Here is a 21,124-nt window from a genome sequence, read left to right on the forward strand (position 1 = left end):
TGAATGCATTTATACATGTTTGTAATTAGAAATAATTTATCTTTGATTGTGCATTTAAATTTTTTTTAAAATAAATCAAATAAAAATAATTTTACAATTCTTTAGTTTAACATACAGCCACACGAAATAAGCTGCGAGCCACTGTACATATTTTATATAGTAATCAGGTGACGGAATTTCGATGCCACATTTTCCATTAATTTATTAGTCACATTTACTTATTAACATAGTCACATAAACACACGAATACATCTGTTTATTACAATAAGTTTCAATAGTTTAAGCTAACATAAATAGAATATATTATTATCAGAATTTTTCTAAGTGTATAAATAAGTCTGTGTACTAACATTTCCGGATAATCTGAACGTGCGATATTTAAATAGTTTGAGCATATTAACGAGTATAAGAATTATACGCGTGCTTACAAAGATGGCACAAGCCATAGCAAAAGACATCGCGAATATTCCAACAACATAATCGCTGTAACAATATAAGCTCAAAGCCAAGTATGCGGTGAGCATATAACAAGTGCACTTTATCGTGAAATCATACGCAGATATGGGCTCCCAAGAGTATAATTTTATTTTTATTGCCTTCATTTTATCTCTAATTCATGAAGTGGTAGCAGATTTTGCAAGTAAATGGTAAAATACAGATGTGTGTTCTAAAAGGCATGACAATGTCAATAACACGAGTATTGTTCTTAAATTAAATGTGTTTCAGTCCTTTTACGATCTATCAGGAATATGAGACAAAACCGAACATATATGTGTCCTCATCTGCTGCAGCTGCTTTTGCCGAGATGGACGTAAGGAATACTGCAAGAGTTAGGCATAATGATGTCAGTCACTTAACTAGTGCCATTGTACCTAGTTTGAATGAACTACTATTCAGCTCTGAAAAGTCTGACAAATTTCAGTGCACTTCACCGCGTTCAAACTGCGCGAGTGATTCGAAAAACTTTTATTATCGAACCTATGATGGGTCATGCAATAATTTTCAAAATCCCGACTATGGAATGGCAAAATCTAGGTAATTTTATGTTGAATTGTTAACAGTGTGCTTTAAAGTAAAAACGAATCAAAGTACTATAACCGAAATGTTCAAATTTAAATAAATACATAAGTGTATCGAAAAAATTAGCTTCGAGTGAATGAAATGTGGTATTTTTCAGAATATTTTCTCAATAGAATAATGAAAATAATCAGTGCTTTTAATTGTTTATTACATAATACGTGTTGTGTATGTTGAAATCAAGGAGGATTTTTACTTTCTGGGATTTGCAGTTTTGATATGATTATAATAATTATTAAACTAATTACATGTGAAAAACTATAAAATAATTATAATAATAATATAAAAAGGAATATAATTAAAAATAGTCATTATCCGTTAGCTTAATTCTTAATATGCATTCACATTCTAATTTTTTTCATCCACTTTCAAAATATATTTTTCGATACATTTTAGGTATACTCGAATGATGCCACCGAAATATAGTGATGGTGTTTACTCTCCAACAATCTCAATCACTGGGGCACCATTACCAAATAGCCGTCTATTATCATTGTCCTTATACGGAGAAACTACCTTGCCGGATGATTTTCGAACGATGGCGTTTTTGCAGTGGGGTCAATTGGTGGCTCACGACATGACACATTTTGTTAAAGGAAACACCAGTGGTAACTATACTGAAATTTACTTATTAATATTGAATAAGAACAAAATCAAATTTCGATTACGCCGGTTTCATATGATTTTTATCTTTGCCTTAATATGTTTTTATTTTGTGATTTAACAAACCGATGAAGTCGTAGAATATTTGTATGTGTGTATATAAATACCGGTATCTTAAAAAAATTGGACAATCTGCGATATATTTTAAAATCTCTTCAGAATTTTTGCCAATTTGCAATAGTTTGCAAGCAAAATAATTATTTTAAAATGTTTCAGCATAAGCTGGATACATTAATTTCTGGGTGGATTCATCAGACAAGACAGCTGAAAACAAACTGAAGAAAAAACCACTTCTTTAATTGTTGGTTCTTGCTTTAGTTTGCTACCTAAAAAAATATGTCATATTGATTTAAAGCAGTTTTGAAACATCCTCTAAATACGCACGTAAAGCAATAAATATTTATTAGTTTATTTTTTATAATACATTTATTCTAAATTTTGTGCGCACTATACAATTATTACTAATTTAATTTTGAATATTTTTAGACGACTGTTGCTCTCGTCCTGAAAGTTTATTCTGCTATCCAATTATTCTTCACCCGCTCGGACCAATTTCGCAGAGTTCTTCGAAGGGGTGTTTAAATTTCGCCAGAAGTACTTCTGATTGCGATGCGGTATGTCCCGCTAGTGGTTTGCCATATTCAGAGAAAATAACAATGACCTCAGCATATCTGGATTTGTCGTTTGTTTATGGCAACTCCGTAAGGCAAAACAGAAAATTTCGTGTATTTAAAAGTGGCCTACTAAAAACAAGTTTAGTGAATAACCGTGACTGGCTGCCATTATCCACCAATCCTGAAACTGATTGTGGAGAAGGAAATTATCAATGTTACGATATACCAGATATCCGTAACCAATTCATCCCAACAGTTGCAGTGTTGCATACCATCCTTGTGCGCGAACATAACCGAATTGCGAGAAAACTTGAACAATTTAACCCCCATTACTCGGATGAGACACTTTTCCAAGAGGCAAGAAAAATAAATATCGCTCAATATCAAAAGATTACGTTTTATGATTGGTTGCCGCTTCTTATTGGACCTTCGTATGCTTATAATAAAGACCTATTATACCACATTACGAAATATGAGTACTCATATGATTACGATCCAGCCGTTAATGCCGCACCTTACGCAGAATTCGCTGCAGCCGCTTTTCGTTACTCACACAATCAAATACCTGGATGGTTTTCGTACGTTTTAAATTCAAAACTGTTTAGAACTATCTCATGAACTAATTAAACATGATCACGTATTCGAAAGAGGAAGAAAGAAGTAATTGTCTGACCGTGGCGTCACACTATTACAAAAAAAAAAAGAACAAAGAAAGGAAACAAAAAAGGGTTGAGTGCGATTATTAATGGTATTTATTATAAAACGTAAGAAATAGAATTGATTGAAAATTATTAATGGTAGAAAGTGACTCACAAACGCGAAGCAATAGCACGGCTAGATTTTTCAATGTGGAAAAATGATAAATCATGTAAATGAAGAATGAAATGTGAAAAAAACGAAAACTTTTAAAAGCGCTACGCACCAGTTTGTTTTTCAAATTCGATGACAAATACACGGCTGGATGATTACGTGATCTATATTAATTGGTTCATGAAACTAACTTTTCATTTGAATGGCATTACGATTCTCGAGAAAAAAACGGTATGCTGCAGTCATCTTTTACAAAACATGCTTCAAAGCCTAAAACAAGTTTTTCGCATTGTTAAAGTTCATCAATGAATGGATTAGTTGTACGGAAAAGATTTCAGCGTCCCATTTTTTCAGTGCATATTAATTCGAAACCGAAACAGATTCGAAAAAAACATGGGGATTAATGTTTATCTTTTTATTTATTCAACAGATTAGTCTCTTCAAGACGAAATTTCAATCAAACATTGCGGTTAAGTGATCATTTCGAGCGGCCTGAGAATCTGAATTTAATGTGGGATAATGATAACTTTGACTCCCTTATTCGTGGCTTATGTACACAACTACAGAAGCGTCCCGACAGTAACATAGACAAAGAGGTATGATCATATAATATATGGCCTCTTCTTTTCGCCAAGAGTTAGCAAGTGGCGAATAGATGAAGCAACTGGTATAAATGAAGATATATTGGCAACGCGGGAATAAAGCGGCTTTAAATTACATATGTTTGTAAGATGTGAGTTATACCAATCTAATTAGCTATAACCATACTCGCTAGCAGCGAATCTTACTCGATAACTTTGTTGTTGCTCTCGCATGCAAATTTTTCGTTAAGTTAATCGAGCATAAAAATAGCGAGCGGTGAAATGGTGAATAGAAGAGGTCTATAATTATATACATATGTAAAATATAAGCAGCTTACGATTTGGGAAAGAAAAATACAAATTAAGAGAGCAAATAGGACCTTAATATAACGTCTTACTTTTGGGTTTGCTGTCGCTAGCGTATTTAAGCGCAAACACTAGCTAAAACACAAAATCCCTTGCAAATAGGTATCATAACCCAAACCCATTGCAAACCCATTTTTCATGGTGTGTTTGTGTTGGATTTGAATGCATTTTAATATTAAAAACATCAGTAATTCAAAATTTTTCATATTTACTCAAAGTCTTTTTTGCCAAATGGTTAACAGTTCGATTGAAGCTGTAGAAATTTAATATCTAAAATGATTCAGTTGTTCTTGTTATGGTTGGAACAATAAATACATATTAGCCGTCGTAGCCGACTGGGTTGGAGCGTGATTACCATTCGGGAGTGCGTAGATTCGAATCTTCGTATATGAAACACAAAAATAATAGAAAGCTATTCTCTAATAGCGGACACCAGTCGGCAGTCAATGGCAAACTTCCGAGTGTATTTCTGTCATGAAAAAGCTCCTTATAAAAAATATCTACCGCTCGGAGTCGGCTTAAAACTATAGGTCCCTCCCTCCATTTGTCCAGAAAAGGCGTAAGGGTCAATTATATATATATATATAAATGGGCGCGTCAATATGTATGGAACGATTTTTCGACATCTTTCCTGGCAGATCCGAATTCAACATAAAGCTCTAAAAAAAAACTCCATTAAAGAATAGCGCTATATTCGATTCCGAGTACGCCAAGTTTTAAAAATAACTGGTTATTTGAAAGTGCTGATATACTAATAATTTCAAATACATATTTCTTTTATGTGGGAATGATTATATTAATGTTGGTAGAAATATCTAACTTACAGGAACGTTACCTTGTTTGTACAAGGTATGCCCCTTTAATGAGTATTGACCTAAGACTTACATGAGTATTTACCCAGGAATTCTCTCTAACAAGAATTAACCAAACAACTCTCGATAATAAAATATAAGTATTAATAAGAACTTATTTGAGGTTTATTTATAAATACATTTATACGTACTCACATCTACTACAGATAAAACACTTCTTTGATCGTAAAAGCTTCGAAGTATTTGGCGCTGATTTGAAAGCAATTGATATACAGCGTGGGCGAGACTATGGATTACCATCTTATAATGACATGCGAACCTATTGCGGATTACCACGTGCTTACGACTGGTCAGGATTTTCCAATGAAATATCACAAGATGTACGTATAAGACCAAAAACAATGTTTTGTACATTAGAATGTCTCGAAAAAAAGTAGAGTGGTAGTAAAATATACCAGTTTTTCATCGTTTCATTTTGTGCTGACATCTTAAGGTTCAAAGCGAAAGAAAAACATACCAGTTGATGTACTGATTTCACCTTGTATAGATACGCCTTAGTATAAATGTATAGCGCAAAGCAAATTCATATAAGGTGAAGTTGCTGAAGCAGCTGATTTTTCAATTTTTCTTGCGATTCGGTGGTTTAAATGTCAAAGTGATCTGTTCTTTGTTCTTGTTTTATTTGTTTATATTCTGATTGAAAGTTCAAACCACTTTGAATCAATTGATTTTCTACTACTACAATCAACTTGTTTGGATTCGCTTGATATTGTCTGAACAGTGTAATTGATTCATATACATATGCATGTATATGTACATATATTTATACTTGTAAGCACATGCATACATATATTCGACTTCGCACTTTTTTCTTGAGAGCATTAAATTACTAGGCTTGAAGAACTCAGAAAATATCCTCGAACACCAATTATTTATTGCTCGGAAAGAATAAAGTTGTGTAAAATATGTGATTGTCTTAGAAGTCCTTTGATATGTATGTGCATACTATACATACATATGTATAATTATTATTATAATTAGTGTGAAATTTGGAATTTTTAATTTCAGAAAATTAGGGTAATGCAGGAGCTTTACGCATCTCCCGACGATGTAGATTTATCTATTGGTGGCTCGCTGGAAGCACACGCACCGGAATCTATTTTAGGGCCTACGTTTCAATGTATAATAGGACGACAATTCCTCAAAGCTCGAGTGGGTGATCATTTCTTTTTTGAGCGGTACAATCCAATAAGTGGTTTTTCAAAAGGTTTGTAACAAACATTTTAAACATATATTTAAATAAGTATCGGCCGAATTTTCAAGTTTTTGTTAGCAAGATATTAATGATTTTTAAAATATTAATTTGTAATGAGAACAACAAAACACACCTATATGAGAACAAATGTTCTTTTTTCTGAAAAATTGTTTGGCGAGTTGTAAACACTCTGCTCAAAATTGATATTACTTTATATAAAATGGGGTAATAAAATTCACTGTTTAAAAAACTAAAAACAACCCCCTCAGACACCAATCATACAATACCCAATAGCCAACTGAACGTGAACGTTGACTGAACTCAAGAATACAAGTTAGTGGGAAGCCAAGAATACAGAAATAAGACGATCATACAATGCATTTGGATCTGAAGTCATGTTTATTTGTTGTACTGACGTTACTCAATTGCCAAGCAAAGGAAGAAAGTAATTGTTATTATTATATTATTAGTATTATTGCTGTGGCAAGGCACATTTAAGAGATAGCAGCAGCAGGATTGCACTTTTGACTTTTTTATATATTTGATCTCTTAACTCTTTATAGATTTTGAAATTCTAGGCACCAATGCATTGCTCTTGTTGTTTTTGCTCTAGTGCTGCTTCCTGCTCACTGTGCCTTGTCTTGCACAAAGCTTTGTACCCAGGCCAGTCCACATATATAGAGCAACAACATTATTCACCAATTTTTTTTTTTTTAAATTTGGCGTTTTGAATTCTAAAATTTCAATAATAATGTAAGCAAAAAAAAAAAAAGCAAAATTACGGAAGCAGGTAACTCTGACAAATAGCAAATCTCAAGAAAAACGCTACTTTTTTCGCTATTTTGACAATCAGCTAATTTGCTGAAGTAACAATACAATATCTGGATTCATTTTATTGTTGTATTGCTGCGACATTCCCTGCAACGCCGTTCTCTTTCTTGTTTATTCAATAGTTACGTCACACCTAGAAATACTCTTAACGAATGTCGCAATCTTTTAATCAGTCATTCTAGGCCACGTTCTGTATTATCTCAAACCTAAAAAACTTCAAAAACCTTACGAGCTTAGACTCTGGCCGATGCCGGTTTAAGTGTACTTATACATACAGGGTTGCCAATATTCGATGGACCCATCTGGGAACCCTGTATCTTTTGACAAAGGCGTCAGATCGCTTAATGACATACCGCGTTGGAAGCGTTAGCCCAAGCAGGTTTTTACCATGGAACAGTACACGCCACGCGAGCGCTCCCAAATTGTTGAAATTTACATTCGACAAAAGAAGTCAATTGTGAAAAGTCAACGTGTGTATAAAAAATTAAATAATGTGAAAAGTGCGCCTTCTAAGAACACCATTAAACATTTGCACGAAAGGTTTTCGACTGGTGATGCTCTTTCTAATCCAAAGAGGCCAAATCAAAACCGACCAAGGCGTCGCCAAGGACATCCCAAAATCGCCGTTCTCAGCAGTTGGACATTGCTCGGACCACTTTACAACGAATTATCCGAATTTGACAATTGAGTGTCGTCAATACAGAAAATAAACATTTTTGCGCAAATGTATGCGTATGCAGATGTATGGGTGCACGATTTATTCTATTTTCTTAGCTTTCCATTAACTTTCGCATATTCTTCCCCCTTTTTTTTGGTTGTTTAGTCTCTGTGCTGAAGTCATGGTACTTGGGAAGGCGCAATTTGTGTTCTATCATACATATATGCTTGAATACATTCATATGCCATATATGTATATATATAATTGGTGCGTACATCCTTTCTGGGTGTTTGGCCGAGCTCCTCCCATTCGGCTACGGCGGCCGTATGTATGCCAAATATTTAGTAGTTGCATTCTTCCTGTTTTTGGCGACGAAATTTGCCATAAATTGTCAACATACTGGTAATTCTATGTAGTTACCAGTTAACTTACCATCAAATCGAATTGATAACCATAAAACGCTGTCAAAAATATTCTATAATGAAAACCAGGTGGTTATGAACTTACACATACATATAGAAATATTTAGTATATTGTACACTGATAATGCATTTGTCTTATTTATAGCCCAATTAGCTGAGATCCGTAAAGCCAGTTTATCGCAGTTATTTTGCAACAATGCCGACTTCTTACAGGATATTCAACCTAATGCGTTTATTTTTCCAAACAGAAGGTTATTATCATAAATCGTATTATTTTCATTAATTCTCTATCTATACTAAATCATATTATTGTTCTATACTAAATTTTTTATTCTTCAGGAATATTTTGAGAAATTGTAAAGATTTTCCTCAGGTGGATTTATGGAAATGGAGAGCACCTATACAACAAGCGGTTTACTTAAATAAATAATGATAAACGTTACATATACGTACCTACAAAAAATTTGTTATAATAAGGAATGAATAATTTCTTGCATTAATTATATACGACTAACCTACAATATAAATGATACCCCATTTTACAGGGTCCGGCACTCGAAGTGTAACCGATTGAAAAGGCCATACATTTGCTTTGGAAAATTACTTTTATTCAATTCAAAGTAAAAAATGTGTGAAAATAATACAAAATTAAGAATCAATTTACTTTTGCTCGAGATGATCACCTTTTGACTTAACTATGACCTTTTGACTTAACCTTGAGACGGTCCAGAAACGAATCACAACTACCCGAATGTGACCTGCAGGTATTTTGGCCCATTCGCGGTTAATGGCTTTTTTCAACGCCTCGAGACTGGTGAATCTTTTAGTTCGGACCTTGCTCTCCACGGCTTCAAAGCAACCTCCACAATACTTTCCCGATAATATTTCGCATTTACCTTGACGCCAGGCCAGGATGAAAACGATTGGAGAGCGCCCATCTGCGGTTACAGCGGCCCAAAGCAATACCTGTGTCGGGTGCTGCCTTCTGATGGTCATTCGAGGACTAAAATTCTCGTATGAACGGTCGGTCAAATAAACTCTATCATTTTGGGAGTTTACGAATTGTTCAATTTGAAAAATTTTCTCGTCAGAAAACAAAATGTTCAGAAATTGGCCGCTTTCGGCCAAGCGCAGCAACTTCTTCGCTCTCTCAAGTCTGACTTGTTGCTGCTTTGGTGTGAGATCATGCTCCTTTTAGGTCTTGTAAGACTTAACTGTGAGATAATTTTTCAGTATGCGGCGGATGCTACGATCAGATATTTTCAGTTCTTTCGCCATTTGATTGGCACTTCGTCAGGGATTTCGCTCAAGTCGTATCTTCACTTTTTGAACCATTTCGAATGACGTTTTAGTCTTTTGATGATCACCTCCATGACATTTGCGGCTACCAGTATCATTGTAACGAGTAATGGGGTGATAAACAAAAACTTTATTTACTTTAAGGTAATCGAGCTCACGAACAATCCCTGGTTGTGATTTTCCAGCCAAATACAATGCAATCACACTGTTACGTTTGAAATCCATTACTGATTTTCTTTTATCGCGTTTACTCTCGGCTTCCGCGTGCTTGTAAACAATACTCTTGACTTTCATTTAGACAACTTACAAACACAGCTAACAGATTCCCGTTCATCAGCTGCGCGAGCGGTCTGAAGTTTGTTGCACTTCGAGTGCCGGACCCTATATACTATTTAGACTGATATATTCTAGAAATATTGCTGGACATAAGTCAAGTATGAGTGGTTTTTCACAAGAAACCGTTTATTAACAGAATATTTAGGAAAAATATCGATTTATCACAAACCATAAAGCTAATGGCTTGCTTATACCAACACTTTGGAAAATTACTGATTCCGGGATAAACCATTCATATCATGAGCAAACTACCGGAAAAGTGTCTCTATCAAAATTTTTAATCCATTTCTTAACATGGCTTTATCTTAACTTTCAATTTTCATTGTTTTTAATAACTTCTGTTATATAAATAATTCACAATTTATAACCACAAATATGAAACTTCTATTGAACTGTCATATTCTGTTACACCTCATCTTGGCACAAGAAAAGAATTACAAATCCTACCAACATGTCCCTCTATGAACAAAATAAAATAATTGAAACCAGAATAAATTGAGTTATATTATTTATTATTTTATTAATTACGTTCTTCGCATAGCAAAATTTTCTTCGCGTATTCGTTAAACATTTTTATTATATTTTTGATTATGCGACTTATAGCATACAAGTAAAGCGTTTTTCAGTAAGAGCGCTTCAACTTTTTTTTTGAATAAAACACAAACGGTTTGACTTTTTTAACTATTTTTTTTTTTATCATCGAGTTTGAACATATACATTTAAGTATGAAATTCGATTTCTTTTGCATGACCACCGCGTGCACGTTTTACGAAGTCCAATCGTTGAACCCAATTTTCAACCACTCTTTTGCATAAATCGGCCGAAATTCCAGCAATTTCGCGTTCAATATTGGCTCTGAGCTCACAAATCGGCGCCGGCTTGTTACTGTAGACCAATGACTTCACATAACCTCAAAGAAAATAGTCTAGAGGCGTCAAATCACACGAGCGCGGCGGCCATTCGACCGGTCCATTTCTGGAAATAATGCGCTCATCGAACTTACTCTTCAACAAATCAATTGTAGCGTGTGCTGTGTGGCTTGTGGCCCCGTCCTGTTGAAACCACATGTCGTTTAAGTCCATACCATTCAATTGCGGCCAAAAATAATCGTTTATCATGTCGCGGTATCGATTTTCATTCACAGTAACGTGGCGATCGTTCTCGTCAACGAAAAAATATGGGCCAATTACGCCGCCGGCATGTAAACCGCACCAAACAGTGATTTTTTCGGGATGCAACGGTGCCTCATGAATCCCGTGTGGATTGCTTCCTGCCCAGTAACGCATATTTTGCTTGTTGACAAAGCCATTGAGCCAAAAGTGAGCTTCATCACTGAAGATGATTTTTCGACTTTAAACTTTCTTAACAGAACACGCATTTTTATAATAAAATTCAATGATTTGCAAGTGTTGCTCAAGTGTGTAGCGTTCCATGATGAAATGTATACTAATGAAGTTTACAAATGACAAGCGAAAAATAAAAAATATTGCGTCGTTCGCCCTCCCTATCGGAAAAAAGTTGAAGCGCACCTATTGAAAAACGCTTTAGTAACATTTGCAAACGTTTGGTGCAGAGACAATTGAGGTGTTTCCTTCCCGAAAAACTTGTTGAATGCGATAAACTATAGCACGTTGCTATTTATCGTTTGAGCATTGGGAAGCGATGAGTCTTTCAGCAAATTCTCGTAAGCAGAGCTTGGGGTTTTATTTCGTAATACGATATCTTCCAAATTGTCTGCACATTATTCCAAACAACAAATGTTATGTGGAAATATCTTCTAAATTACAAAAGTGTGTGATTTTCTGCGGGAAGTAAAACTATTTGCAAGTTGGGCCAACTTTGCAACTGCGCCTTTAGTTTGATTGTAGTGCAAAGTATTTTTAATTATCATTAATTTTTTCTGCAGCTAGTCAGACGTGTTCTTCTGTTTGTTTTTTTATCATGGCTATTAAGAAATCCATAAACACTATTTAGTGCAACTCATACTTGAGAATAATTATGCCAAAAGGAAATCCCCCTGAGCATACAAAGCATCTAAAGCAAGGAGTCCTAATTTTCAAACAGTTTATATGTATGTATATACTCGTAAATATCTGTTAAAAAAATATGTAGTTCAACATATCCAGTAGCATTATAAGTTTAATAATGTTCTCTGTGGAATTGTTTAAGAGTAGATCAATAGGTTTTGTGTTGTTTAGTGATTTTCTGTGGTTTGTAAAATGTGTGCAGTCGTCTAGGATGTGTTTGATGTTTGGAGCTGAGGTATTGCAGTATTTGCAGATATTTACGTCTTTTTTTATTCGACTTTTAATATCTGTGTGTAGGAGGTTCAGAGACATAGTTACGGGGCGGTTTTGTGCTTCTTTTGCTGCTAAATCTGCTAGTTCGTTGCCCTTGATTTTCGCGTGTCCTGATATCCATATAAGTTCGATTTTATTTTTGAGTTTCAATAAGCATTTCCTTACGTATTCTGTATAATAATAATTATTGTTTATATATTTTACCATTTCTAATGAGTCTAAGGAATCGGAACAAATTGCAAATTTTCCAGGTGTTTGGCTAGCATATTGTACTGCTTCAAATATGGCTATCGTTTCTGCAGCAAAATTTGTGCTGTAATAAGGTAAGACTTTGCTAATTAATATTATACCATTGTATATAACGCTGAAGCTTGTTTGATTTGCGCTTTTTGAACTGTCTGTGAAGATTAGTTTGATTTTTTTGACGTGATAACGTCTTATAATTCGATTATGCCGGCTGCATGCACGAAAAAATGTGTCATTATCTTGCTCAATCGTCGTTATCTTGCTCAATCGTCGTTATCTCGCTCATGCGTCGTTACCTTGCTTGAACTGCAAGCGAAAGCGCGGAACGAACGACAAAGAGCACAATCGTCCCCCGCGTTCGGCAACGTTCGACATCTGGCTCTCTCCTACTTGAGTGAGCATATATATGTATGTATATGCGCATTTGTATATAAATTCACATATTTGTATTTGCATATGCCTTCTTCCTGTGTGCATGGTAATGAACCATTTCTCTGTTGAGAAAAGGACGATGATAGGAAAAGTAGAAAATGAAAGAGGGTGTTTCGAGTGTAATGTGTCTTGAAAAAGGCAAATTGATGATGTTACCTCTTAATGTTGTTGACTTATTAACGTCTGTTGCAAAATCGAAATTGAACATTTCTTTCATGAATTTGATAAATATTTCGTCATTTTTCACGTTTGTTTAAATGTAACTTGACCTATTCCATTGCGATTCCATTTACCTCCTTCTCTATATCCATACAAAATATCTATCAAACAAACAAAATTAAATTTTTGTTTTGAAAATTGCAACCATTACATCAGTATTTTCTTATGACGTTGTCACGTTAAACTAGGCGTATTGTGTTTTTCCACTGGTGGAGCGATGTATCTATGGCATTGAAAGGTAGTGAATATCTAATTCCAGCGATTTTTCTATTGTGCGATTAAATGTTGATTGAATTTTGTGCTTTCGTTTAGAAATTATTATTTTGTACGTTAGTTTGGAAAGTGTTGGCTGGTCAATAACGATTAGGTTATGTTGCGAATCGATGTAGTACGATATGCGCCTAAGGCGGTTCTTATAGCAGAGTTTAGTAATGAGTTGAGTTTGTTGATATTTGACTAAGAAGCGTAGCCAAAAAGGTATAATCCATAATACATTTTTGATACGATTAAAGATTTGGTAGCGGCAATGATTGACTACATATGTAGTGTTAGCGTTAAATTTTAGGCTTGAAGGCCATTTTATTATGCTCAAACGTTTATTTAGTGAGTTGATAAGTTTTGAAATGTGGGCTTCCCATCTATATCTTTTATTAAATTCGATACCTAATATTTTTAAGTTTTCGGCGTTGTTTATGTGTATGTGTTTACTTTTTTCTGTTCAGAGGCTTACACCTGAGTAATTGCACCAGTTCAAAATATCATTGTGAATGTCGTTGAGATCCATGTTTGTATTTTCATGTTTATTAATTTTTTTATGAGAGTGAAATCGTCTGCGTAAGCCAGAAAGTCTATTTCTTTGTGTAATGATATAATGTTGCTGAGTTTGTGGTATGCTAATAGAAATATTATGACTGAAATTTTGGGATCCTTGGTATCCCATTTTGGAGTGGATATACTTCGGAGGAGTGAGAATCTATTCTTATTTTAATTTTTCTGTTTGTCATCAAATTCTTGATGTAGTTTAATATTTTAGGACCTATTTTTCATTCTAAAAGATGGTCTAGAATGGTGTGTACTCCGATTTTATCATATGCTTTAGTAAAGTCGAGTGAGATGATTGACAAATGCTTTTTTTTGGGATCCTCCCTACCCCGTGATCTGATGGTCTAGATATACTATATAATCAGACCCTGATTTACCCTTTCTAAATCCGATTTTCTGGCTATGTAGTAGCTTGCAGGAAACAAACCACCATAGCCGATTAGCTACTACTTTGTCTAATAATTTTGCGTAGATCGGATTTAAAGATATTGGACGGTAGGATTTGATGGAGGATTTGTCTTGGTGTGGGTTATGTATAGGGAGGACGAGACTGTTTTTGTACATTTGAGGAATTTGTTTGCTCAAAATGTTCTTATAAAGACAAAGTAAACGGGTTTTCATGGCCGCCGGTAAGTTTTTTATCATGGGGTAAGAAATTCTATCGATACCTGGGGTGCGACCCTTAAGTTTTGACAGAGCTATAAAGAGTTCTATGGGAGTTATATCGTTTTTTATTTGGAGCGCAGTTTTGCTTGGGGTTAAGCTTTTGATCGATGTTAAGGAGGAGTATTTGTTGTCTTAAAATGATTGTGTAAAGTTGGTGTTGCTGGCTTCCTTTGACCAGTATTTTCCAAATGAGTTGGCTATTGCAAGTTTATAGGTTGTGGTAGTTTGGATTGGATCTTGTAAGCCCATACTGTGTATCGGAAGGTGTGATTTTAAGCCGCAAAATCGACGTATAGTGTGCCACAACTGTCCAGTGGGTGTATGGGGGTAAATGGGGCCTGTAAACTTATGCATTGCTTTGTTTTTGGATAAATTCTCTCTTAAACAGAGCGTTTACTCTTTTGTAGCTTATTATGTTTTCAGTTGTTATGTGTATTTTTACTTTATTCCCAAAACGATTTCTATCTTTCTACAATCTTTTGATTTCTTTGTTGCACCAAGGGTACATTTTTTCGTATTGTAGTTCGTTTGAGGGATTGTTTCATTTGCGCTTTGTAGTATGATTTTTTTTAGCGTGGCCGCTGCTTTATTTGTAAAAGGTTTTCCAATAAGAGATGTTATTTTGATATTCAAAGAAAAATGTTATTTTTTATGTTGTCGGACGTTTATTTTATTATAAAGAGGAAGGTATACCGTTAATAGTGGAAAATAATTGCAAGTGGCTGCCCTATGCCCTCGATAGCCTCACGAGTCCCATCTTTGAAGTCTTGAATCGACCCTGGGCTGTTGGTGTAAACCTTCTCTCTCACGTGGCCCCAAAGTAAAAAGTCACAAGGTGTTAAATTACAAGATCTCGGTGGCCAATTTTGATCACCTTATCAAGAGATAACACGGTCCGGAAACTTTTCTCGTAAAAAATCAATGGTACGTTGCTTGTGTGGCACGTAACGCCGTCTTGTTGAAACAAACGTTGTCCAGATCAATACCATTCAATTCCGGCCATAAAAAATCGTTAATCATCTCTCGATAGCGCAATCCATTCATTCACAACGCCTGTTATTGGAAAACCCTTTATTATTGCCGTGTGGTTTAGATTGACATAGTATATTCGCTAGGGTGTTAAATTTTTCCCAATTAGCTTTATTAAGGTTACCTGGGTCTGATATTTATTGTGGTGTTTGATTTGTTGTTAAAGATGGTTGTGATTATTGGGAAGTGGTCGCTGCCGAAAATGCGGGATTCTACTTGCCAATTACTTTGTAGGACTATGGGAAGTGAGGCTATGGTTAAATCAACATGAGTGGGTTGGTGAGTCATCGTTCAAAAGAATTAGTCTTGATTGGCTAAGGAATTTAAAGAGCTTATTATCTCTGCTATTGCTTTTAGGGGATCCCCAGTTTGGATGCCAACTATTAAAGTCACCGGTAATTAAAATTGGTGCTTGCAAGCTGTCAAATATATCTTGAAGGTTTTTGGTATTGAAATTTTTGTTTGGGGAAAGGTAGATGGAACTAATTGTAAATTTGAGTACGGACTGTATTTGTATACTAACTATGCATATATATCAAAAGTGTTAGTGGTATGGTTTATTATTTTATGCTGTATGCATTTATGTATAAGAATAACAGATCCTCCAAGTGAGTTGCAGGGGTTTGTGGATGTGTATATATATTATAATTAATAGGCGTTGGCATTGGTATCGAGTTTTGGATGTGTGTCTCTTGCAGGGTAATTACGTATGGTTTAATTTGTGTGAGTAATATTTGTAGTTCGTTGTAATTGTTTTGGTACGATTTTTAGTGAGTGTCATTTATATGTAGAATCGATAAGTGTTCGTGTTTTTGTTTTAAATTAACTAAATAAAGATTTAATAAATATTTATATAAGGTATAAGTAAATTAGAAATAAGTATGTATAAGTAATTTTAGTTTTAGGAATATTAGGGTAATTAACGTTTTGATTAGTTGGGTTACATTTTTTTGTTAACTTTTTTATCTGTGATGGTAATCGTTTCTATGTGATTTTGATAGGATTTTTATCTTCTGCTTTGATGTCTATGTGGATTCTAAGCTGTCATTTGTCTCTGATTCGCTCATTACATCTGAATATTGCATGTCTTTCCTTTCCATGCTATTTTGAGTGAGAGAAGTGGTAGTTGGTGCGGTTGGCTTTGTTGGTAGTTGTGTTGGCTATATTGCGAGTGGGTGATTGAAGTGTGGTGGGTTTTGATGTTCTGATTGTGAGATGAGTGTTGTTTGTTTAGATGTACAGGGTTTGATTGAAAAGTAATGAGCCTTATTTTTTTAAGCAGTTTTATTAAACCTTTTGGCTCATACAACTAATATTCTTCAAAATAGGACCCTTGAGCGTCAATATACCGCTGGTAGCGGCCCTTCCACTGCACGAAACATTTTTTAAACTCATCCGCCGGAATCGCGTTCAATTCGGCTGTCACAGTTTAACTCTTCACTGATCTCACGTAGATTAGCACGACGGTCAATGTTCAAAAATTCACGAACCCGGTTCACATCTTCGTCTGTTTGCGTCGTCGAAGACCTTGCAGATCGCTGTTCGTCTTCGACGTCCTCTCGGTCTTCCTGTTAAGGAGCACAACAAAATGCTCGGCAAGCAGTTTCTGCTTGGGTGTCACCGTAGGCCTCACCCATGCAGACACCTGCTCGAGCCTGAGCCACCTCCCAGGCACATCAGGAGACACTTCCTCAACTACGTGGACGAGATCCAGGACAAAACTGACAGACCACTCCAGGATCAGACAGTGTACAGACAGGTCATTAACGACATTCATCGGGAGACCCTTACCACCTTCTTAAGCTCCCGACCCCCGAATGTCGTTATCGGAGTCCAACCACCACCTATCGCAGACGAAGAGCTCCAGCTTCCCCGAGAGTCCCGCGTAACCTTGGCACAATTATGTTCTGGATACTGTAGCAGGTTAAACTCCTATCTATCTAGAATCGACATACTAAACATATGTCCAGCATGTGAAGGCACCCCGCACGACACTAACCACCTCTTCACATGCCCCATCAAAACCACTCATCTAACACCTCTCTCCCTCTGAACCCAACCCGTCGAAACAGCCAGTTTCCTGGGCCTACCGTTAGATGAGCTAGACGAAGACGACCGGTAATTACACTACACTGACAGGGCGAAGATACTGCTACAACAACAACAACAACAACAAGCTCTTTATTTAATATTTATTCCATTCCTTTTTTTTGACATGTATTAAGTCTTCTTAACTAATAGGCAATGCGTAGTCAAAACTTAAAACATATTTTCTGAACAATTCGAATAATAATAATCATATAAATAGTATTTCTAAATTTTATTCTACTTTGAGCTTCGTTATGCGAAATTGCGTTAAATTTTCTAATCTCTATACTTTAAAATTATTATACACCCTTTTATACGCTTCAATTTAGAATATATATATATATATATATATATATATATATGTATATACATATATATAATTGGCACGTATACCTCTTTTTTTTTGGGAGTTTGACCGAGCTCCTCTTCCTATTTGTGGTGTGCGTCTTGATGTTCCACAAATGGAGGGACCTACAGTTTCCATCCGACTCCGAACAGCAGAGGAGCTTTTTCATTCATCGAGATTCGGACCTACGTTCACACTGAATTCCAAATGGTAGTCACGCATCAAGCCACTGGGCTACGGCGGCCGAATATAATATGCCACATGTATTTGGGGACTACGCCATAACTTAATAAGTAGAATTGAATATGTTTAAACAGTTTTTGTGAGGCCAGCACTATGCCGTTTACTCATAATTAATCTCAAGTCATTGGAAACTAGAAGGTCCTGCTCTCTTTACTTTTGTGTTTAGCCTTGCTACCGGTGTTATAGAATGCCCCTTTCAATTGGCACAAATTAATTTCAATTTATAAGACTGATTATGCACGAAATGCTCCTATTACTCGTTCTTTAATTGAGTTTAATTTAATCTCCAATTTTATCTTACTTAATTTTGCTTAATAAAAAATGCGCTTATAAATCTTCTGTGTTTTTACTTTTAGCTTACTTCATTATAACCTTTACTTTATATTAATCATCAAAATTTAAGTTTTTACTTTGTTAATTAGTGTGTTAATAAACTGAATAAATAAATAAATAAATAATACACTTCTACATCGATGGTCATATTTTAAAAAATCGTGCAACATGGCAGTTGTGGTTGCAACTCAGAAGAATGCCTATATCCTTCGCATAAGCCATATATGCTTAGGAAAATAACACATGAGCTGAAAATTCCTGAGAAAACACTTTTTTTTTGTTCAAAATTACCTTTATTCATCAACGTAATTTTAAACAAGAACAACGCAAACATTCCACCACCACTCTAACATATCAATACCAAATAAGCCTCAGTTTCAGCCATAACCTCTTCATTCGAGCGAAATATCTTAGTATGATACTAACTGAAAAAGAGCTGCATGCAATAAAACTAGTGCCATCTCTGTGTTAGGCCCAAGACTGTTACATTATTCGAGAGTCTATAACACTATTTAATAGAAAACATTCAAATTATTTTGTTTTTGCGTCAGACACTTGCAACGAGCGAGCGAATATAAAAGTTCCTATTTTCCAGTTCCCCTATTATCTTCTGCTTTAGGCCTAGATTTCGACGTGTCAATCTTGCCTCAAATACTTCTCATCAGGGATGGTATTGAAACCAACCCTGGACCAGAGGTATTCTATTGCTGCGTTTGCCATAAATGGCTCCACCCGAGCTCCACCTCGGTTAGGTGCAATAATTGCAACTGGTGGAGCCACCTTAAGACCTGCTCACGCCTTAAATCCCACAGGGAATGGTCCACACGGTATGTGGCCACGTGTTGCTCCCGCCACCAAGCGTCCAATGCCTCAACGACTACTACATCCCCTGGTAGGCCGGCACTACCAACCGCCACCAAAATCCATACCTCCACGGTAAGGAGCTTATCGGCGCAACACAACTCCCCAAACATAGCCAATCCCCTTCCCTCCTGCTCCAACCCCAGTGCGGGGACAAACTAGCAGCTTTTGGTACATTAGAATATGCCGTGTTCATTTTGAGACCTTACCACCAATTATCTATCGACAGAATTGAACGAGTTCAAAAAGTTTTTTTAAGTATGCTCTTTCTTCTCTAAATTTCTCTGATCGTTTCCCGTCATATAAATCTCGCCTTCTTCTTCTTAACTGGCGCGATAACCGCTTACTCGATTTTGGCCGAGTTTAACAAAGCGCGCCAGTCGTTTATTTCTCGTGCTAACCGGCGCCAATTGGACACACCAAGTGAATCCAAGTCCTTCTCCACCTAATCTTTCCAACGCAGAGGAGGCCTTCCTCTTCCTCTGCTACCACCAGCTGGTACCGCATCGAATACTTTCAAAGCCGGAGCGTTTGTATCCATTCGGACGACATGACCCAGCCAACGTAGCCGCTGGATCTTTATTCGCTGCGCTATGTCTATGACGTCGTAAAGCTCATACAGCTCATCGTTCCATCATCTGCGATATTCGCCGTTGCTAACGTGCAATGGTCCAAAAATCTTACGCAGAATCTTTCTCTCAAACACTCCAAGCGTCGCTTCATCGAATGTTGTCATCGTCCACGCTTTTGCGCCATACGTTAGGACGGGCATGATGAGAGCCTTGTAGAGTGTTAGTTTTGTTCGTCGAGAGAGGACTTTACTGCTCAGTTGCGTACTTAGTCCAAAGTAGCACTTGTTGGCAAGAGAGATTCTACGTTGGATTTCAAGGCTGACATTGTTATCGGTATTAATGCTGGTTCCTAAATAAACGAAGTCTTACACAACCTCGAAATTACAACTGTCTACAGTGACGTGGGTTCCGATTCGCGAATGCGCCGACTGTTTGTTTGAAGACAGGACGTACTTCGTTTTGTCCTCGTTCTCCACCAGACTCATTCGCTTTGCCTCTTTATCCAGTTTGGAGAAGGCAGAACTAACAGCGCGGTTGTTAAGACCGATGATATCGATATCATCGGCATCATCGGCATGGTCCAATATAAATCTCGCCTCTAATTAATGTCAAACAGCTAGAAAGTAGAAGATCGATTTTGCCCCTGTCTTTTCTGTTTAGAATTATCAGGGGGGAGGCTGAATGTTCTTCTCTTCTAGAAATGGTTAACTTTTCAGTCCCTACCAGGTCTTTACGAATTAAATATCCGTTCCATTTGAAAAGGCGGAGAACATATTATGCCTGCAATCCTTGTTGTTGTTGTAGCAGGAAAACATGCCACATACACCCACTGGGAATGCTGCTGGAGTAACAATCCTTGGCCGAAAATAAATCCGAGTCGTTCCGGTAACGTAGAACCGACTGTCATGGGAACATGGGCCTGCAAAGCTCCAATTGCTCGCTCTCTTCATGAACTCAATGGGATCTCGAATACTATTGAATTTGTATTTACTTCATCTAAGATATGCTTTTCTGCTGAATCAAACCCTTTATTGGAATTTAACTTATTTTTTTTCTTTTTGTTAAATATACTTTTGTTATAAGTTTCCGATTTCAGAAATAAATAAATAAATAAAAAAGATGGCGAAGTTATCATGTAAGTATCTAAGTAAAATAGGGTAATAATGAATTATTTCATAGAAGAAACGGATCCGTCATAAATTTAATTGACGAAACACATAACTTTGAACATACACCTTACTTG

General features: G+C 36.1%; 1 protein-coding gene across 1 annotated transcript; it reads left to right on the forward strand.

The window, feature by feature from the left end:
• The first annotated feature begins 433 nt into the window (after positions 1-433).
• Positions 434-10,208, forward strand: LOC128871914 (peroxidase). Its single transcript, XM_054114089.1, has 9 exons — positions 434-647; positions 727-1,035; positions 1,474-1,685; positions 2,227-2,932; positions 3,595-3,760; positions 5,130-5,303; positions 5,992-6,190; positions 8,235-8,340; positions 8,429-10,208. The coding sequence occupies exons 1-9, from the start codon at positions 562-564 to the stop codon at positions 8,517-8,519; spliced, it is 2,049 nt and encodes a 682-aa protein (XP_053970064.1). The 5' UTR covers positions 434-561; the 3' UTR covers positions 8,520-10,208.
• Positions 10,209-21,124: the final 10,916 nt, after the last annotated feature.

Source organism: Anastrepha ludens, chromosome 2 (assembly GCF_028408465.1).
Source record: "Anastrepha ludens isolate Willacy chromosome 2, idAnaLude1.1, whole genome shotgun sequence".
NCBI classification, from domain to species: domain Eukaryota; kingdom Metazoa; phylum Arthropoda; class Insecta; order Diptera; family Tephritidae; genus Anastrepha; species Anastrepha ludens.